Source organism: Lampetra fluviatilis, chromosome 56 (genome assembly GCF_964198595.1).
Source record: "Lampetra fluviatilis chromosome 56, kcLamFluv1.1, whole genome shotgun sequence".
Classification (NCBI taxonomy): domain Eukaryota; kingdom Metazoa; phylum Chordata; class Hyperoartia; order Petromyzontiformes; family Petromyzontidae; genus Lampetra; species Lampetra fluviatilis.
Genome location: NC_136330.1, coordinates 119,909 through 136,764, shown reverse-complemented (window position 1 = coordinate 136,764; position 16,856 = coordinate 119,909). Strand labels below are relative to the sequence as shown.

Sequence of the window (16,856 nt, the reverse complement as noted above, 5' to 3'; positions counted from 1 at the left end):
AACCTGGCCTCCTTGGCGCTGGATCCCAGGAGTTCGGCCTCGTGCGGCCGCTTACTGTGCGTCCCTCCCTCGCCCTGCATGGCTCATGCAGGTGGTGAAGAACATCGTGGAGACTGAGCAGGAGTACAGCAAGGAGCTGCACTGCCTGCTCGCCACGTTCCTACGACCCCTGCAGGCCAGCGACAAGTACGCACTTGCGCCGCCATCGGGGCAGCGGAATGGCTCGGCGGTAGCGCGTTTTCCGTTTGTGGCAGAGGTTCACGGTTTTAGTCTGGCAGGCCGCCTGGGTAATTACTCCGAGGGTATTAACCGTAAACATGCAGGGGACTGTAAAGATCCCATGACGTCATTCAAAACGAGTCGGCCATTGTGTGCCGACATCGTGATTCGAATTTGCCAAACCCAACCGAATACCCGTAAATTACTCAATTCAGAAACACACAGCAATCATCGCCCCTACTCATGCCCATTGGCAGCGTAAGTGCTGAATCACCTTGTTGTGCCGCACAGGGCTAGCTGGCACCAATGGCGGAGCCAGGATTTTATCAGGTAGCGGGGGCAACCCCTCCAGCAATGAAAACTGATAGAGGAGTTGTTAGTAAGTAATGACTTGTCCCTTGCTTTTTATTCGACGCGTGTGCGGTGATGGCGCAGCCATTGCTCGAGGGTCGAATTCGAACCGCGTCGTGTGATCGGCATCGCGCTCGCTGAAGGTGTTGATGCCTTCAGGGAAGTCGTGGACTGTATACACGAAACTGCACACAATTCTGAGTCACTTATAACCGCTTTGCCGTTACTTATTGCCAATTCTGGACTCAGACTATTGTCCTATCATCTCATAGAGTCCCTGGCATGTAATAATATGCTACACAGTGGCAGTGGAGGTCGCAAAATGCCGATTTATTACTAATAAACCCCAATGATCATTGGGGGGGCACGTGCCACCCCCCCCCCCCCCCCCCACTGGCTCTGCCAGTGGCTGGCACTGGGGGATGCTCTTTCAAAATGTGTTGAGATGAGACGAGATGTCACTGACTGCGTGTAAAGATGGCCATTGTGTTATTGGTGATGGTGTCGTTGGAGTTAGTGGTATTGGGAGTGGTGGTATTTTTGATGATGGTGTTTGTTGATGGTGGTGGTCATGTTGGTTGTAGTAATGGTCTTGGTTATGGTGCTCGTGGTAATGGTGATATTGATTGTGTCGATGGTGACGATGTTGATGGTTACGATGGCGGTGTTGGTGCAGGCTGCCGCCAGCAGACGTGGCGCTGCTGCTGGGGAACTTGGAGGTGATCGCCAGCTTCCAGCAGAGCCTGGTGCACAGTCTGGAGGAGTGCGCCAAGTGAGGCTCACGCACACACAACCCAGCCTGGTGGCTCAGCGGCAGAGAGAGAGCGGCTCGAATTTGCAAGGTTGCGAGTTCATTTCCTGATTGGGGGTTGACTCAGCCCATCCTTCCCCCGCACCTCCGATTAGCATGGTTGGCTACGTACAGTGTGAAAGCAAACATACAATCCTCCTGGGTCGATAAAATGAGTACCACTATTTATAATCAATGCAGTTGTCCTGTGGGTATGCCCGTCCCCACCATAAGAATGTTGAATTTCTATCATTGACTCAGGGCTGTAAACATGACATGAGCACTGTCTCAATGCTCATTTGAGCAGTAAATTGGTTTGATATGACTTATATACACCAGCGTATTGTATTACAAAGACCAAGAACGAATATCCTTAACAGACTCTTGGTACAAGTGAACCTCATGGCGGGACCCCGGGGTCCCATAAGCCCCCGGCTCTCGCATAAATATTATAATGTAAACAAAAACTTTTATCTTTTTCACCAATGGGTTTGAAGGATGGTGACAAGTGTTGTCTTGTTAAACTTTGCCTTTAAAACTGAAAACTACTTCGCTGCAGTACCTCTATTTAAATACAATATCGGAAAAAATGTTTACACCCCTCTGTCAAGCATCGTGTTTATAAGTGTGGATTTGTGAACACACTTTGTGAACAGTACATAAAATAGTACGCGTTATCAATGCGCTGTTCATATTGTAGCGAGCGTTTATACCAATTTTGCTCTACAGAGTAGTGGGTCGCCGCTCCTCTTATCCACATTGATAGGAGCAGTATGTGGGGACTATGGCTTAACCGCAAAAAAAACCTATCTGCACAGATGCATACGGACAAGAGAAGTATTATCAAACAGGAGGAATTAACGGTGCAACGCATGTCATCTGTTAAATATCTGCAGGTAATAGGATTGTCATCGATTGATCCTGGCTGCAGACATTGGTAGGTCACAAATAATAATGAAGATAAGAGAGCAGTTTAACTGTATTATGCAGACCGTGGTGACAGATAAAGGACTTAAGTCGCGTAGGCAGTTTGAGCAGCTTTGGATAAACCTCATGATCCTGCCCGTACCCGAGCATGGAGTGTATTCGCTTGTTCAGCTCTTCTGCGCATATGTGCTCGCTGCTGCTGCTTGGACACGACACGACAACAGAATGATCCGCGCCAGGTGGGTCGCGGCGTTTATGTGCGCAGTGAGACGGAGTCGGCAAAAATAAATAAACTATTTACGATTTTGACTTCCGTTTATTCGGGACCCCGAGATTCCGCCATGAGGTTCAAGTGCTGCTAGTGAACACTTATGGTACATAAGCGGGTGTTGCGGCAAGTACCACGCCTGGCCGTCTTTGTCTCCCCAATGCTGATGTTTGCACACCGCACCAGGTGCTCATTTAAGGCTGAGCAGACCTAGGGGAGGGCCAGGACCGCTTCACATATCCATCACTGATATTGGTCATGAGTGGGTATCGAATGTCGGTTTCCGAGTTCGTAGCGCAGTGCGCTAAACACTGCACCACCGCTCCCCACGTGCATGCATATCGAAATACTCGCTCGACTCACAGCCCCTGCCTCGTGCCCCGTCCCTGCTGCAGGCTGCCAGAGGCGCAGCAGCATGTGGGCTCCTGCTTCATGAGCCTGCGCTCGCAGATGGAGACGCTCTACCTGGAGTACTGCGCCAATCACCCCTGGGCCGTCAAGGTTCTGCAGGACAACAGGTGTGTGTGAGACTCACAATAGTGTTTGGGTTAAGGCCACGTCATGGTCTGACCAGATCTGTGTCATCCGGAACCCTCCACTACCCAACACGGGCAAACAAATTAATTGTCACGTGGTGTACAAGCATTTAACATGTCAATTATTGTTATTTAGGCTCGGTGGTAAATTGCAGAGCAATCATTACAACCAAATAAGTCATCTGTGAATCATTGGCCCATATGAATTATCGTAAAATAAGAATTAATTTATTTGAAATGCTACATTTTTTGTTAAATCTAATTGATTGTTACTTTCAGATCGTGATCCCTATTTAAGGAAGCCAGGTCGGGTGACACGGTGACTCCTGACTTCCAGTGCTGTTACACTGACTACTTTATAGACCTTCTGGCGATGCTCATTGTACTTTTCAGAGAAACTCTGTGGATATAATTTCTGAATTTGTTAGGATTCTAAATATTACAGGCAAGCTGAAACGATTATGGTTGGCACGTTAAACGCTTGTGTGTGCATGTCGTCAGGCTATAGTCATCATGGTTGTTCCTTGGATAAACTCGCCCCCGCCATAGCGTGGAATTGTTTACACATTGTGTTAGAATGATGACAACAACAACGATGACTACGGTTACGATGGTTACGTCGATGACGATTTTTAGCGATGATGGTGGCCGAGGGCGATGATGGAGTGGCTGGAGTGGAGACGAAGCCCTCACTCTACACATGCGAGGTGTCAGTGGAGCCCTGCGGGGGTTGTGTGCTGTCGCCTTGAGCCACAGTTGTCTCAGCTGTGCACACGGGGTCTGCGTTTACACAAATGAATACATTAATACACACACAACACAACTGTTACAACTCCCGAGGTGGGGCGTTGTTGATGCGAGTTTGGAGGGGGGTTCAAGGGGATTCCCACCTCTGCTGGAAATCAAGCGTCAGTTCACAAAGTGGACACTCGCCTGCTTGCCATGCTTGTAACTGTGAGTAGTGGTTAATACTCGATGATGGTGTGTAGTGTTGTGAGCCACTGGGATTTCGGAGGCATCTCGGTGTCCTGCTGCCTGGTTAAGTGAAGTTCAATCCCTACACAGGCTCCCAATTCAATCCCGGATCAAAGTCAAGGATGCATTGGCCCCTGCATTCCTCTTCCCTTTCACTCTCCTAACCTCCACACTCACCTACTTCTCCCTTTCACATCCTCCTCTTCCGTGCACCCTCTTATCTCTCCCCTTTACTTCCTCTCCATGCACTCTCCACCTCTCCCATCTCAAATCACTCTTCTCCCCTCAGCACACTATCCTACCTCTGGGATTTTTAAACATATCATTAGGTTAGCAACAATTAGTTTGTACTCTCCAGTTGCCTGCGTGAAATGTGGGCTAATTTTGCCCAAGCCTGGCCAGCTGGTTCAAAATCTGAAGAAACATCTCCCCCGTCATCTCACTCTACTCCCCTCTGTGCACTCTTGAATTTCCACTGTATGCGACTGTAAAAAAACAAAACTGAAATCACAATAACCCAGCACTGCTAGTGGCCGTTTAAGGGAAGCGATTTCGCTTTGAAAACAGTTGAATTAAGTTATAAAATTTACATTAAGTTTAACTTTGATAACCTACGTCATTTCTGCCACTAAGGAACGAATAGAATTGCCAGTCGTCGCTAGTCTGGAGTCCCCCTGGCCGCGGTTGGACCCCCGTGGTTTCCCAGCCGTGTGAGTAGGGGCAGATGGAGGCTCGTATTTACAGAGAGGAGGAGTGCTGGGGAAGCCGCCTGTGTTGTTTATTTGGGCTGTGGGCTTCCAGTGTCATCTCGCCAGCTCTCGGTTTCACCGTAGCCGTCCAGACCAGACAGACCGCACGGCGAAACCGCACTGGTGGAGGCGGTGGTGGTGGTAAGCCCACGACTCTCCTCGCCGATGCCACCATCATGGTGCAGCCAGCTGTAGCCAGCTCATGAGTGCCTCGGGTGTACAGGAAAATCTCGTGTGTTGTCTGTTGTATTCTTGTCTGGATTACTGATGAGTATCAGGGGTATGCAATATAGCAAAGCTTAGTTTGCTGGTCTCTGGTTGTGTATCCGGCTGTGGCTACCGTGAGCATCGAGTCACACACAGCCTGTTGTTGTGCAGTTGTCTCGCTGGCTGTGGTTCGCTGGGTCGCTAAGACGTCGGTGTAGTTAAGACGCTGCCAAGTCAGCCGGTTTAGTCGGTGTTGCCGAGGAGTTCTTGTAGTGAGCGCCGAGCCACCCAAAGTTTTCCCATTCCGAGTCGCCCGCCCGGTGGGCACTCTGCAGGATTAGTAGCTGCGTGCACGCCTGCATTGGCCGCTTGAAGCGACCCCCTCCCCTTGCCAAGTAACGGACAGTACCTCGTTTTATGCTATTGCATTTGCCATATTGGTGGCCCAGGTCACTCTTGCAAATGAGACTTATTGTGGTATTTTAAGCTCCCACCTAGTTAAATCAAATAAACTTAAACTACATATTGAGACTAAGAGTCAGAATAACCTACTTGGTGGATTATTAGGGTTCATTGTCAATTCATAACATTCACAGAGCCAAACAGAGCCACCTCTAAAATTTAGTCTTAAGTGTTAAGGCTTGAGACAGAGCCAGACCAAAGCTCCTTTAAGATTCTGAATCGGCTGCGTGGTGGAGGAGGAGAAGGCTGCAACATCATGCAGTGTCTGTGTGGGAGGCCTCGTTCGGCGAGCGAGGAAAGCGCAGAGGGGAGACGACGGCCCCCTGCCAGGTGAGAGAGACACGTGGACATTGAGGGACAGGACACAAGGACACAGAACATGTCGAGGAGATGCAGATACAGGCTTAGAGAGACACAGGGACATACAGACTGGAAGGAACACAGAGACATGGAGACAAGCACACAGAGATGCAGATAGATGGGACACAAGAATACAATACATGATAAGAAGACAGATTGAAGCACGTGAGTACACAAACTTTAGACACAGAAATACAGACACGGTGAAATACTATTTTCAATAATGAATGGATGCATGCTCACTTGCCACCTTAGCCTTGATGGGCATTTTCTGTGGGAATACGAAACACGAGTCATTACTGCATTCTCATGGTTAGCACGTGTGCCATACGCGGCGCACACAGCAGTGCCTTGTGTTTTTATTGTCAGTTTTCGTGTCCGTGTTGGTTCTTTGTGACAACCCAGAAACCCTTATTGCTTCTGCACAAGCCACATAGCAGCAGCAACAGCAGAGCGAGCATCAGCCCAAAGCATCACACCAGTTCAATGTGCTTACTTAACTCAAACACAAACTTCCTCATTGCACTGCTGGTGCCAGAGCTATTTGTGAGCTCCTGGTAAGGCCAGCGCAACAAAGGGAATGTTGAGGCAACAACGCGGAGTTCTGACCTCCTGTGGCGCGTCGTGAACTGGGCGCAGGCAGGGCTTAATTTCAGCCGTGCCGCTCTGCGTCGGCTACTCGCCACTGCTATCAATCACCCGTATATCTGTGTGTATGTGCTATGAAGAAGGGCCATTGCCCGAAACGTCGCCTATTATACATGTTTCCTTTTAATGCACTGTTATTAATGAATGCGAGTTTGTTTTGTGTATGTGGATCTGGACACAGCTCCTCCGGTAAGCAAGGCTACATTGGTTGAGTCATGTAGCCCACATACCTAGCCACCTCTTTCCCAAGCCGTTTCTGTTTAGCCAGATTGGAGGTGCTAAATGGGTGCTGTATGGGCTAAAGAAAAGATGGGCTCATCCAGTACAGGAAGACGTGGAGCGAAGTGGATTGGCCGACGACTGCTACCAGTGGTGTCAAGAGTGGCCTCTTTGGACGAGGCTCGTGAAGGACGCTACTGGGCAGAGGAGCGATGCTCAAAACAACGAGCGGAGCGCCGGGCGGCTAAAACGGATTAAGTTCGCACAGTGGGGAGCACATGTGGCGCATCTGCCAGTCATCTCACTCAGCCCATGGCACCTGGGTCTGTCCCGTGAACTCGTACCAGAGAGGCTTTGACACTTCACGTGGCCTCAAAGTGCATATAGTCTGATGCAAGCACTGTGGCAATGTCTTTGTCACTGTCAGCTGATGTTTTATGTTGGGAGCATGAGTGTGTTAGTAAGTGCACTGCGCTATGAAATTGGAAACCCGAGTTTGATTCCCGCTTATGGTCAACATCAGTTGTGAATATTTGAACCGGTCTTGGGCCTCTCTTAGGCCGACTTAGTCTTAAATGAGGACCTGGTGTGGTGTGTCAACATCAGCACTGGGGATAAAAAGGCGGCTGGGCGTGGCGCTGTTCACCCACCCCTTCGAGTGCCATGCCGGCCTTCATAGGTGCTCAAGAACAGCACTTTCCCCAACAATTTACTCGAGTCTATATGGGGAACCTTTGACTCTGTATCTGCATATATGTGTGCTTGTATATGTGCACGTGTGTCTGTGGGAATGTGGAGTATGTGCTTCGTACAAACGTGCCCGTGTGCATGTCGGGGCTTACCCCTCCCTGCCGTGGAACAGCTGCTGGCCTCGGGGCTCAATGGCACGTTGTTGTTGCTTTACAATGCTGCCTTTGTCTTTCTGCCGCTGCCATTGGCTCCTGGAAAACTTGTCTGAAACGACACCGCACTTCCTCATCCACACCCGGCACGATTCGCCACAAACCCGTCGAGTAAAGACACCGTGGGGATGGAGCTGTGAAACCAGCTGATGTGCTGGTGCGAAGACGGAGTTTTGTGTTGCAGGACCGTGAGAGATGGTGAGGGCGTGGGGAAGCTTAAATTTAGTAGTGGATTGATTGTCGCCTATGATGTTGATGATCAGATAGGTTCCGCGTTGTTTACGCCGCACGCATTGTGGGTAAAACACCCCACGATTCTCGACGTGCTTGTTATGGGGCCTGTCGGTGTCATCATGATTGATCGGCTCGCATTCCAGTGCAGTGCGAGTGTGTTGGTGAAAGCGGCAGTAATTGAGAAGAGAGGTTCTTGACGTGGAGCAGCGAGGCAGGACAAATGGAATCGGGGGAAGATCTACGGCCTTGGTAAACAGTTGACGGAGCACCTCGGATCACTCGACTTTCATCAGTTTAAAGGCTGTGGCCTACATCCAGCTGTTGTACGACACACAATTATAATAATACAATGATCCCCATATAGCCTTAATACACTGTTGGGACAAGTGCTGTTGGCAAACACCTATGAAGGCAGACACGACACACAAGAGGGGTCATGGGTGGCCAGAACCCACCCCCAGCCGCCCTTGTCTCTAGTGGCGATGTTTACATATTGCACCAGATACTCGATTCAGGCTGAGTCAACCTAGGGGAGGCCCGGGACCAGTTAAGATATTCGCCACTGTTGCTGGTCGTGAGCGGGAATCGAACTTGGGTCACCGGGTTCATCTTGCAGCATGCTAACCACTACACTACCGTTCCCCACACACACACTTACGTGTTGGTAAAGTTGCCATGCCAGGGAGATGCTGTAAAGAGTTCATGGTGATGGTGATGTTTGTGGTGTTGATGATGGTGGCAGTGATTCATCTCCTGTGGCATGGGGATGCTGGAGGAATTTATGATAGTGTAGTGACTGACTTGGAGATGTCACTTCTTGGATGCAATTCTTTCATTAAACACAGAGCACATTTTGTACAATACACACCCTACACTGTTACACACTCTCTGTCTCTCGCTTATACGCAACTCAACACTGGTTGCTTGCCGACAACACAACGCTAGCTGTCTGACACTGACGGTGCTGAACTAAGACAGCCAACTACATCTAGCAGCGCAATATATCAGATGAGACGACAGCGACGAAGGCACTTGACAGCGATGATGGTGACGATCTTCCTGTCCCGGCCACGCCCCCCTTCTGGAACCTACGAGCGGGCTCTCAACGTGTCCCTTCCGTAACATTTCCCCTAGATCCCTCTCGGGTCTATCACGTGGCCTGCTGTCAGTCAGGGCTGCTACAAGCTGCAGATCCCCTTCCCTGCCAGCAACCAGCGCTATGCTGCTTAGTGACCAATTCTATGTCACTTCAATAGTAATGATGAAGGCGGTGGCGATGGTGATGATGGTGATTTTAATGATGATGAATTTCCTGTGGCATGGAGATGTTGGGGCAGGTCATTATAATAATGATGAAGACGATGGCGACGGTGATGGTGATGATGGTGATTTTAATGATGATAAATGTCATGTGGCAGGGAGATGCTGGGGGAGTTCATGGAGAGTAAGGGTGCGAACAGCCCTGGGATCCTGATGCTCACCACGAGCCTCAGCAAACCGTTTATGCGGCTCGACAGATACCCAACTCTCCTCAAGGAGCTGGAGCGGCACATCGAGGTGCTCTCCCCAATCCCTCCCTACCTCCCCAATTCCTCCCCAATCCCCTTCCCAATCGCTCCCTCCCTAATCCCTCCCAGCGACGTAGTCCTGTGTGTGACAGCTACAGTGTCCAGAGATAGCACATACACAGACACCTGGGATCTAACAACTTGAATCATGAAATGATCTTGTGCTTAACTTTAGACATTTGCCAGTGACAACACAGAACAGCACCCACAGACACGAGATCTTACAAATTGAATAACACATAGACCAAACAGCTTTATCACAGATCATGAGTGACATCCACAGACAATATCCAGAGACAACACAACGCACACACGGATCACAACTACTATCAAGCATACACCCTATGTATAACATCTATAATCGTACTGAAAATGTAATTTCCGTATTGAGGGGGAGAAGCTGCCCTGGATAGGAGTAAGAGGTTGCCTCTGTCATTGCAGGACACTCACCCGGACAAGACGGACATCCAGATATCTATGACCGCGTTCAAGGGCCTCTCGGTGAGGGAACACACACTTGTGTGTGCGTGTGTGCATGTGTAGTGTGGAACCTACTCTGAGGGAAGGTAACGTGACACCTGCTCATTCTTTATTAATCTCCATACACCCCAGTGTTGAGCGCACACGACACTTCACGCACAACACCACGCGTGGTACACCTCAATCCCTACTAGCCGCCCCTACTCTCTCCGACACCACCCACACCTGCTCAGGACAAAGAAGAAGACCCCCGTGTGTTCCCGCACGCCGGCTTTTATTCCCCCAGCTAGACTCCGCCCACCTTCCAGGACCTGCCCGACAGCCAACCCGCAGCCCACACACAGACGCCTCCCCCCAGCCGCACGTGCGTCACTCAGTTACCACACGTGCCTCTCATCAACTGCGCGTGCACACTACAGGTCTATGTCCACCTTCTGCAACTGCCTCAGCAATGGTGGCGTTAAAGTTCCCATAGAAGGAAAATGTGCTTTGAATAGCGCTAGATTGGCAGCTGAAGTCTCACTTCGTAACAATTTAGCGGCATTATCTTTTCATCGGCTGCCGAACGCTACATGGAAGTTTAAGGTCTTCTCAGCCACATTTGTAACTTTTTATCTCTGTAATTGTAAAACACTGACCCCTTTACAGGAACACTGGTGCCGGATTGTTACATTCAGGCTGGCCTGCTTACGCCATCCTGAGTTCAATCAGCTTGATTGTTTGAGGAGCTCACAGATACTTGAAATGTTTGAATACAGTCCCAACAGTGAGCTCCGGCAGGCGAGGCTACGTTAGCTAGTCAACCAGCCCGCATGCCCAATGACCGCATGCCAAAGCAGGTTCTCTTTGGCCGGATAGAGGTGGTGGTGGTGATGGTGGTGGTCATCATCATGACCACCACCATATAGTTATATTGACGATGAGATTGTATTTGTGGTGGTGAGGGGTCTAAACTGGCGCCGCATGGGCTTGAATTGGAAATGGGTAGATGTGGAGCTGAGTGGACTTGCCGATGACTAGTACTGGCGGTGTCAAGATTGCCCCTATGTGAATCGCGTTCACAGTGCCGGTGATTCCGACCGTCGGCGTTGTGACGCTGCCTGCGTTCTTCCTCCTCCTCCATGCAGGCGCAGTGCACAGACATGCGCAAGCGCAAGGAGCTGGAGCTGCAGATGGTTACGGAGACGATCCAGGGCTGGGAGGGGGAGGGGATCCGCTCACTGGGCGGCGTCCTCTTCGTGTCCCACGCGCTCGTGCAGTGCGCCGGCAGCGACGTGAGCGAGCGAGTGTCTGTGTGTATGTAAGGGTGTGGTTGTGAAAGAGTGTTAGCATCTTCGGTGCTCGCTAACAGCACTTGCTCCAACAGTCTGTTGAGGCTATATGGGGGATCTTTGTCTTTGTAGATTGGGTGGATGGGTTGGAGGATGAGTGGGTGAGTGTATGAGCATTATATCAGCTTTTGTAGATGCTCGCTAACAGTACTCACCCAAATAGTCTGTGTAGGCAACATGAGGGTGTTTGTCGTGGTGTGAGCGAGTTTGATGCCTGCTCACGGCCAACACCAGAGACGATTATTGGAACCGGTCCTGGGCCTCCCCTAGTTTGGCTCATGAGTACCGGGTGTGGTGTGTAATCACCACCACGAGGAAGACAAAGATGGCCGGGTGGGGTGCTGGCCACCCACCCCCTATTGTGCTGTGCCGGCCTTCATATGTGCTTGCTAACCGCACTTTCCCCTGAAGTCTGTTAAAGCTATACGGAGTGTCTTTGTCTTTGTGATCAGTGTGCATATTAAGAGTGTACGTGTGTACACGTGTGCATGCGTATAGGAGCGGAGCGAGCGGTACCTCCTGCTCTTCCCCACTGTTCTCCTGATGCTGTCAGCAAGTCCTCGCATGAGCAGCTTCATTTACCAGGTGACACACGGGGACACATAGGACATGTGAGACATGGAGGCACTCGAGACACGTGGGGATATGCGGGACACACGGGGACACATGGGGGTACACCGGAACATGAAGACGTGGGGTGAGTGAGCCACTCAACTAGTTGGAGCGCTGAGTGAGTGAGCCGGTGAGTGAATGCAGACCCCATCGTGTGCGTGGGTGAGTGTATGGATGGATGGGTGAGTAAGTGGGTGAGTTAATGTATGAATGGGTTGGTGAGTTTGTGTGTGTGGGTGGTTGGGTGAGTGTGTTGATGGCTGGATGAGCATAAGAGTGGATGACTTAGTGAGTAAGCAGGTGAGTGGATCATTCAGTGAATGTGTGAGCTGGTGAGTGAGTGTGTGAGTGAACCTCGTGGTCTATCCCCTTGTCCTGCAGGGCAAGTTGCCGCTCACGGGCATGACGGTCACGAAACTGGAGGACACAGAGATCGTGCGGAATGCATTTGAAATCACAGGTTTGAGCTTCGTGTTGGGAGCCTCACGTACACACATATACTATACAAATATATATTCGCAAACACATTCATATATGCAACAACAACTGGCATTCATTAAGTGACGGTCATGTCACCGTAGCACTTGTGCCAGAATAGGTGCACTTTGAGGCCATTTGAAATTTCGAAGGGTCGCTGGCAGGAGATCATGGAACACCCAGGTGCTATGGGTTTAATGACTGGCACATGCACTACCCGTGCTGCCCACTATGCCACCTTGCCATGTTCCAGCTGCCCAGCGCTCCACTCGATGTGAGCTTCACTCCTCTCCTCCACTGTTGTTGGAGGGTTACACACGTGCATATGTGTGTGTGTGCGTGTACTTAGGGAGCAAGTATACCAAATAAAGGACGACTATGTACATTACATACGTATGTTATGAATGTATGTGTGTGTGCAGGGAGCATGATAGAAAGGATCGTGGTATCCTGCCAGAGCCCCCAGGACGCGCAACAGTGGATAGAGCATCTGCACCGGCAAACCAAGGGCCCCGCTGCGACATGCAGCACGCCCGGTGCCAAGACGGCGCCCTCGCACAATGTGAGGGGCACGGGGGCATGGGTAGAGTAGAGAGACTGGGATATGGGGACATGAGGATATGGGGATACGCGGAACACGGGGACATGTGTGAATCGATACACGGATACACAGGGGGACAGAGGCATGAGATTATAACATTGTAAACCCACAGAGACACATTAATATGGGAGATTAGACTAGAGACACCTGTTTTGTCTGTCCCTGTGTCTCACCTTGTCTTCGTTTCACAGCTCCCATCACCACCCCCGTCCCACGCCTGCAAGACCTCAGATTCGGGGCCCAAATCTCCGGCGCTTAACCCTGGATACCACACCCTGCCGCTAGCCGGGGCCCACGGGGGCCACGGGGGCCACGGGGGCCACGGGGGGGGAGCCTTGTCGGCGGTGTCGCGGGCCCCTCTCGAGCCCCCCCGTCTCGCCAAGCCCTGGAGCCTCAGCTGCTTGAGGCCGGCGCCGCCATTGAGGCCCTCGGCAGCGCTAATCTACAAGGAGGTGAGCGCTAGGACAAACGGGAACAATAACCAGCACCGCCATTCGCCACAAAGTAAAGGTGATGTCACCACGGTGCTTGTGCCAGGCTAGGTGCCACGTTAAACAAGGAAGACTCACTGGCGGGAGGTCACGGAACAGACCCAGGTGTTACCTGTTGATTGACCGAGATGGCTGGCAGGCGTACTACCTGTGCTCCTCACTACAAACTTTGTGCGTTTTAGCCACCCTGCGCTCCAATCATTCTTGTGAGTGCGCTCCTCCGCCCCCCATTGTTGCTGGTGATTAACTCTCTCCAGCTGCCCAGTAGCATCCATCATGGGGCTCCTCAACATGCAGTCACAGACACTAGCCCAGTGCCCAGTGTTACCAACTCCTTAAATCGGAAAGTCGCCAAATAAATCTAAAGAAGTGACAGATAGAGCTTGTGAAGTTGCATAAAATGTCACGACAATTCGCCAAGTATGGCTCGCAATGATCTGTTACAGGATCTTTAACACAGACCAGGGATCGCTCCTAATATGATTTGTGTATTTTTTCGTGGAACGTCGCTAGATGAGTCGCTAGTTGTTTTGACAATATTTCGTGGCTGGATCGAGGAACAAAATCACTAAGTTGGCAACACTGTCATGCAAGCATTTCCTCTCATCGTATAGGGTAGCCGAGGATAGCAGAGGGAGCATATGAGGGTGTGAGATTGTGTTTGTGAGCGAATGTGAGAGTGCGAGTGAGCGAGCCGTGGTGTTGTCTGTGCAGGATCTCAGTAAGAGCCCCAAGGCCGTGAAGAAGCTGCTCTCCTCCCGCAAGACGCGGAAACCATCAGACGACGACCCCACGCTACGCAAAAGTGAGGCTCTTGTCACAACGCTCGCCAGACATCCGGCAATCGCCGTCACGCTCGTGGTTAACCAATCGGTGGCAGGGCGTGTGGGGATGGGGTTGGTCGTTTGGTATGGATCGGGTTGATGGGTGGGGATTGGGTGGCTGGGGGTTTGGTGACTGGGTGGGTGGGGATGTGGTTTGTGTGTGTGGATGGGTGGGTGGGGATGTCATGGGTGGATGGGTGGGGTGGGTGGATGTGTGCAACAGTGGGTGAAGCAACCAATGAGTGTTGAGTGAATAAGCGAGTGTTATAATGATTGATGGCTCTGAGTAATTAAGTGGTTGAATAAGTGATTGAATAAGTGAACAGTTAGGTGAGTGGTTTAATGAGGGAGCACTTGATTGAGGAAATACGCGATTTACTTAGTAAGTTGGTAATTGAGTAAAAGTGATTGATTGAGTGTGAATGCCTGGACAAGTGCTCTCATACTTGTTATAATTTCCCCTCGTCATCCCCTCTCCCCGTCTCTCCCCATGTGCTGTAGGCACGGCGGTGGCGCTGGAGGAGGATTCTCAGATCCTGAAGGTGATCGAGGCGTATTGCACCAGCGCCAAGACGCGCCAGACGCTCAACTCCAGTAAGTGACGCAGCCGGCCTCTGTGTACGCCTCCCCGTCACCCTTGTCCAGTGGGCCCGGTGTGTACTACATACCGCCCCACACGTACCGCCCCCCGTGTGCCACGTACATGCCACGTGCGTGCCGCGTCGTGCGTGCCGCGTCGTGCGTGCCGCGTCGTGCGCGCCGCGTCGTGCGTGACGTCGTAAGCGTGCGACAGCCGATCCGCGTCACGTGGAGCTGTAGTTTCTAATCTAGCGAAGTGATTTCATAGCCACTCGCTTGTACACGAGTGGTGTGCAAGTGCATGGGTGAGAGATTATGACTGTGTCTTTGGTTGACGGTACTCTGTTGTGTGTTTCAGTGAATGTGCGTGTGTCTGGCAGTGAGTGTGCATATATCTGTATTATGGGAAGCATTGCCTGGGTGGTTATCGCTCTGCACTACGAACCCAGTGTCCCGAATTTGAGTCCCAGATATTGCTAGCATCACTAGTCTTGCTTGCACAGACTCTTACTGATGGGGAACGCTGTCAGCGTCGTGCTGCGTCGCTAACTGGTGGGGGCGGCTCTGGTGTCTGCATGTGATTCCTATTACTGGGCCACGTCGCGTGCCGCATCCGGTATTCTTGTATGGGCAATAATAATAATACAGGGTGGATGTCGTTTGATATATTTCTGTTTAACTTTTTTGGTACTTTATAAAAAAATTCTAACGCAATATTACAATAAAAACTGCCAAAGATTCCAAACGTTTGTGTTGTGCGGTGTCACGATGCTTTGTGTGCATCCCTCCTGGATGGAGAAGGCCCGAGGCTTGTTTAATTTGATCACAAATCGGAGGAGAGAGGTGAAGAGATACGTTCAGTCAGCCGAGCAAGGTCTCTGTGCAGCCCAACCTCCACCGTTGGGGTCTTTTTGACAACCCAAACTGCAGCCAGTCCACTAAGTTCAGCGGAGTTCTACGAGAACCACACGGTCACCGAGGGCTCTATTGCGTGACTCGCCGGTTACCCATGAATAAAGTCAGCCAAGCGTCACATCCGAGGAAAAGATGGCGTCACAGAACCACTTCACGGGTCTGTATTTGGCTCTCACACAGCACTGGGTGGTGTTCACTTGTGCCCCCTGAAGAGGGTTTTGTTGCTTAACAGTCACCCAGTGTTACTTACAGATCTTAGCTCTTAGCACCATCTGCCTTCGGCCGAGTTAAACGAAAACAGAACTTAAATCGGTGGATCGTTTGTGCAGTCGTTTGTGACCGAACCTCACACTCTCTTACACTGGGGAACCTAACGTAATCTCTGTGGTTGAAACCTGTAGTTGAACTCTGGCCTCTGACAATTCTGGTTCATTGCTCGTATCCCTTAGTCACCTGGCCACCTCAATTCACTCAACTAGGCAATGTTGAGCTTCATTGTTTCTTATCCAAGGGAGATCCGGGAGAATCGTTATGTTGGGGAGGATTTCTATTTTCCTATCATGGTCTTTCAATTGCCTGGGTGAATCATCAGCTGAAGGTGTTGATTTCAAGATGCTTCTGATGCTGCCCAGGGATGAGCAGAGACTCCTCTTGTCGACGTCAGCGTTAGCAGAAGCACGGGAAAGGCCACAGGGTGTTTCTGGACGCTATGTGAATGAGCGACGCACGCAGTGGTGCCGGTGTGTGAGTGACGGTCCCAGAGTGGAGAGCTTGCTGCTCGTGAAAGATCACACACCTGGAGCAGGGGTTGGCTGAGCACACAGAGATGGAGCCAGCATTACATCTGTAGGGCAGTCGGGTGGTGTCGGGTGGTACGGCAAGTGGGTGCTGACAGGCTGTATGTGTCGTGCCCTTTGGGAATTTCTCCTCTGCATGCGTGGGTTTTCTCCTGTATTTCTGTTTACTTTCACGTTTGGCAAACTCGCAATACAGTGCTGCATATTCCAAGCAGTCTTGAGACTCGTGGATAATTGAAGGGCTGCTGTCCTCTGTAACGTCACCATACCCCACTCAGACGTACAATGGTTGCCCCCCCCACCTTGCGATTCAATGAATTCTCATGAATTAAGC

General features: G+C 50.9%; 1 protein-coding gene across 6 annotated transcripts in view; it reads left to right on the top strand.

Annotated features, from left to right (window-relative positions):
• The window catches only part of LOC144950036 (rho guanine nucleotide exchange factor 7-like), a 78,772-nt gene that overhangs the window by 38,046 nt on the left and 23,870 nt on the right, over positions 1-16,856 (top strand). For all 6 annotated transcript variants that reach the window (XM_078880006.1, XM_078880004.1, XM_078880001.1 and 3 more), the window contains exons 8-19: positions 92-186; positions 1,247-1,342; positions 2,951-3,073; positions 9,266-9,404; positions 9,857-9,916; positions 11,023-11,169; positions 11,725-11,811; positions 12,220-12,298; positions 12,738-12,877; positions 13,108-13,368; positions 14,122-14,212; positions 14,733-14,825. In XM_078880006.1, the coding sequence (XP_078736132.1) occupies positions 92-186; positions 1,247-1,342; positions 2,951-3,073; positions 9,266-9,404; positions 9,857-9,916; positions 11,023-11,169; positions 11,725-11,811; positions 12,220-12,298; positions 12,738-12,877; positions 13,108-13,368; positions 14,122-14,212; positions 14,733-14,825 (1,411 nt within the window). The remainder of the gene's footprint in view (positions 1-91; positions 187-1,246; positions 1,343-2,950; positions 3,074-9,265; positions 9,405-9,856; positions 9,917-11,022; positions 11,170-11,724; positions 11,812-12,219; positions 12,299-12,737; positions 12,878-13,107; positions 13,369-14,121; positions 14,213-14,732; positions 14,826-16,856) is intronic.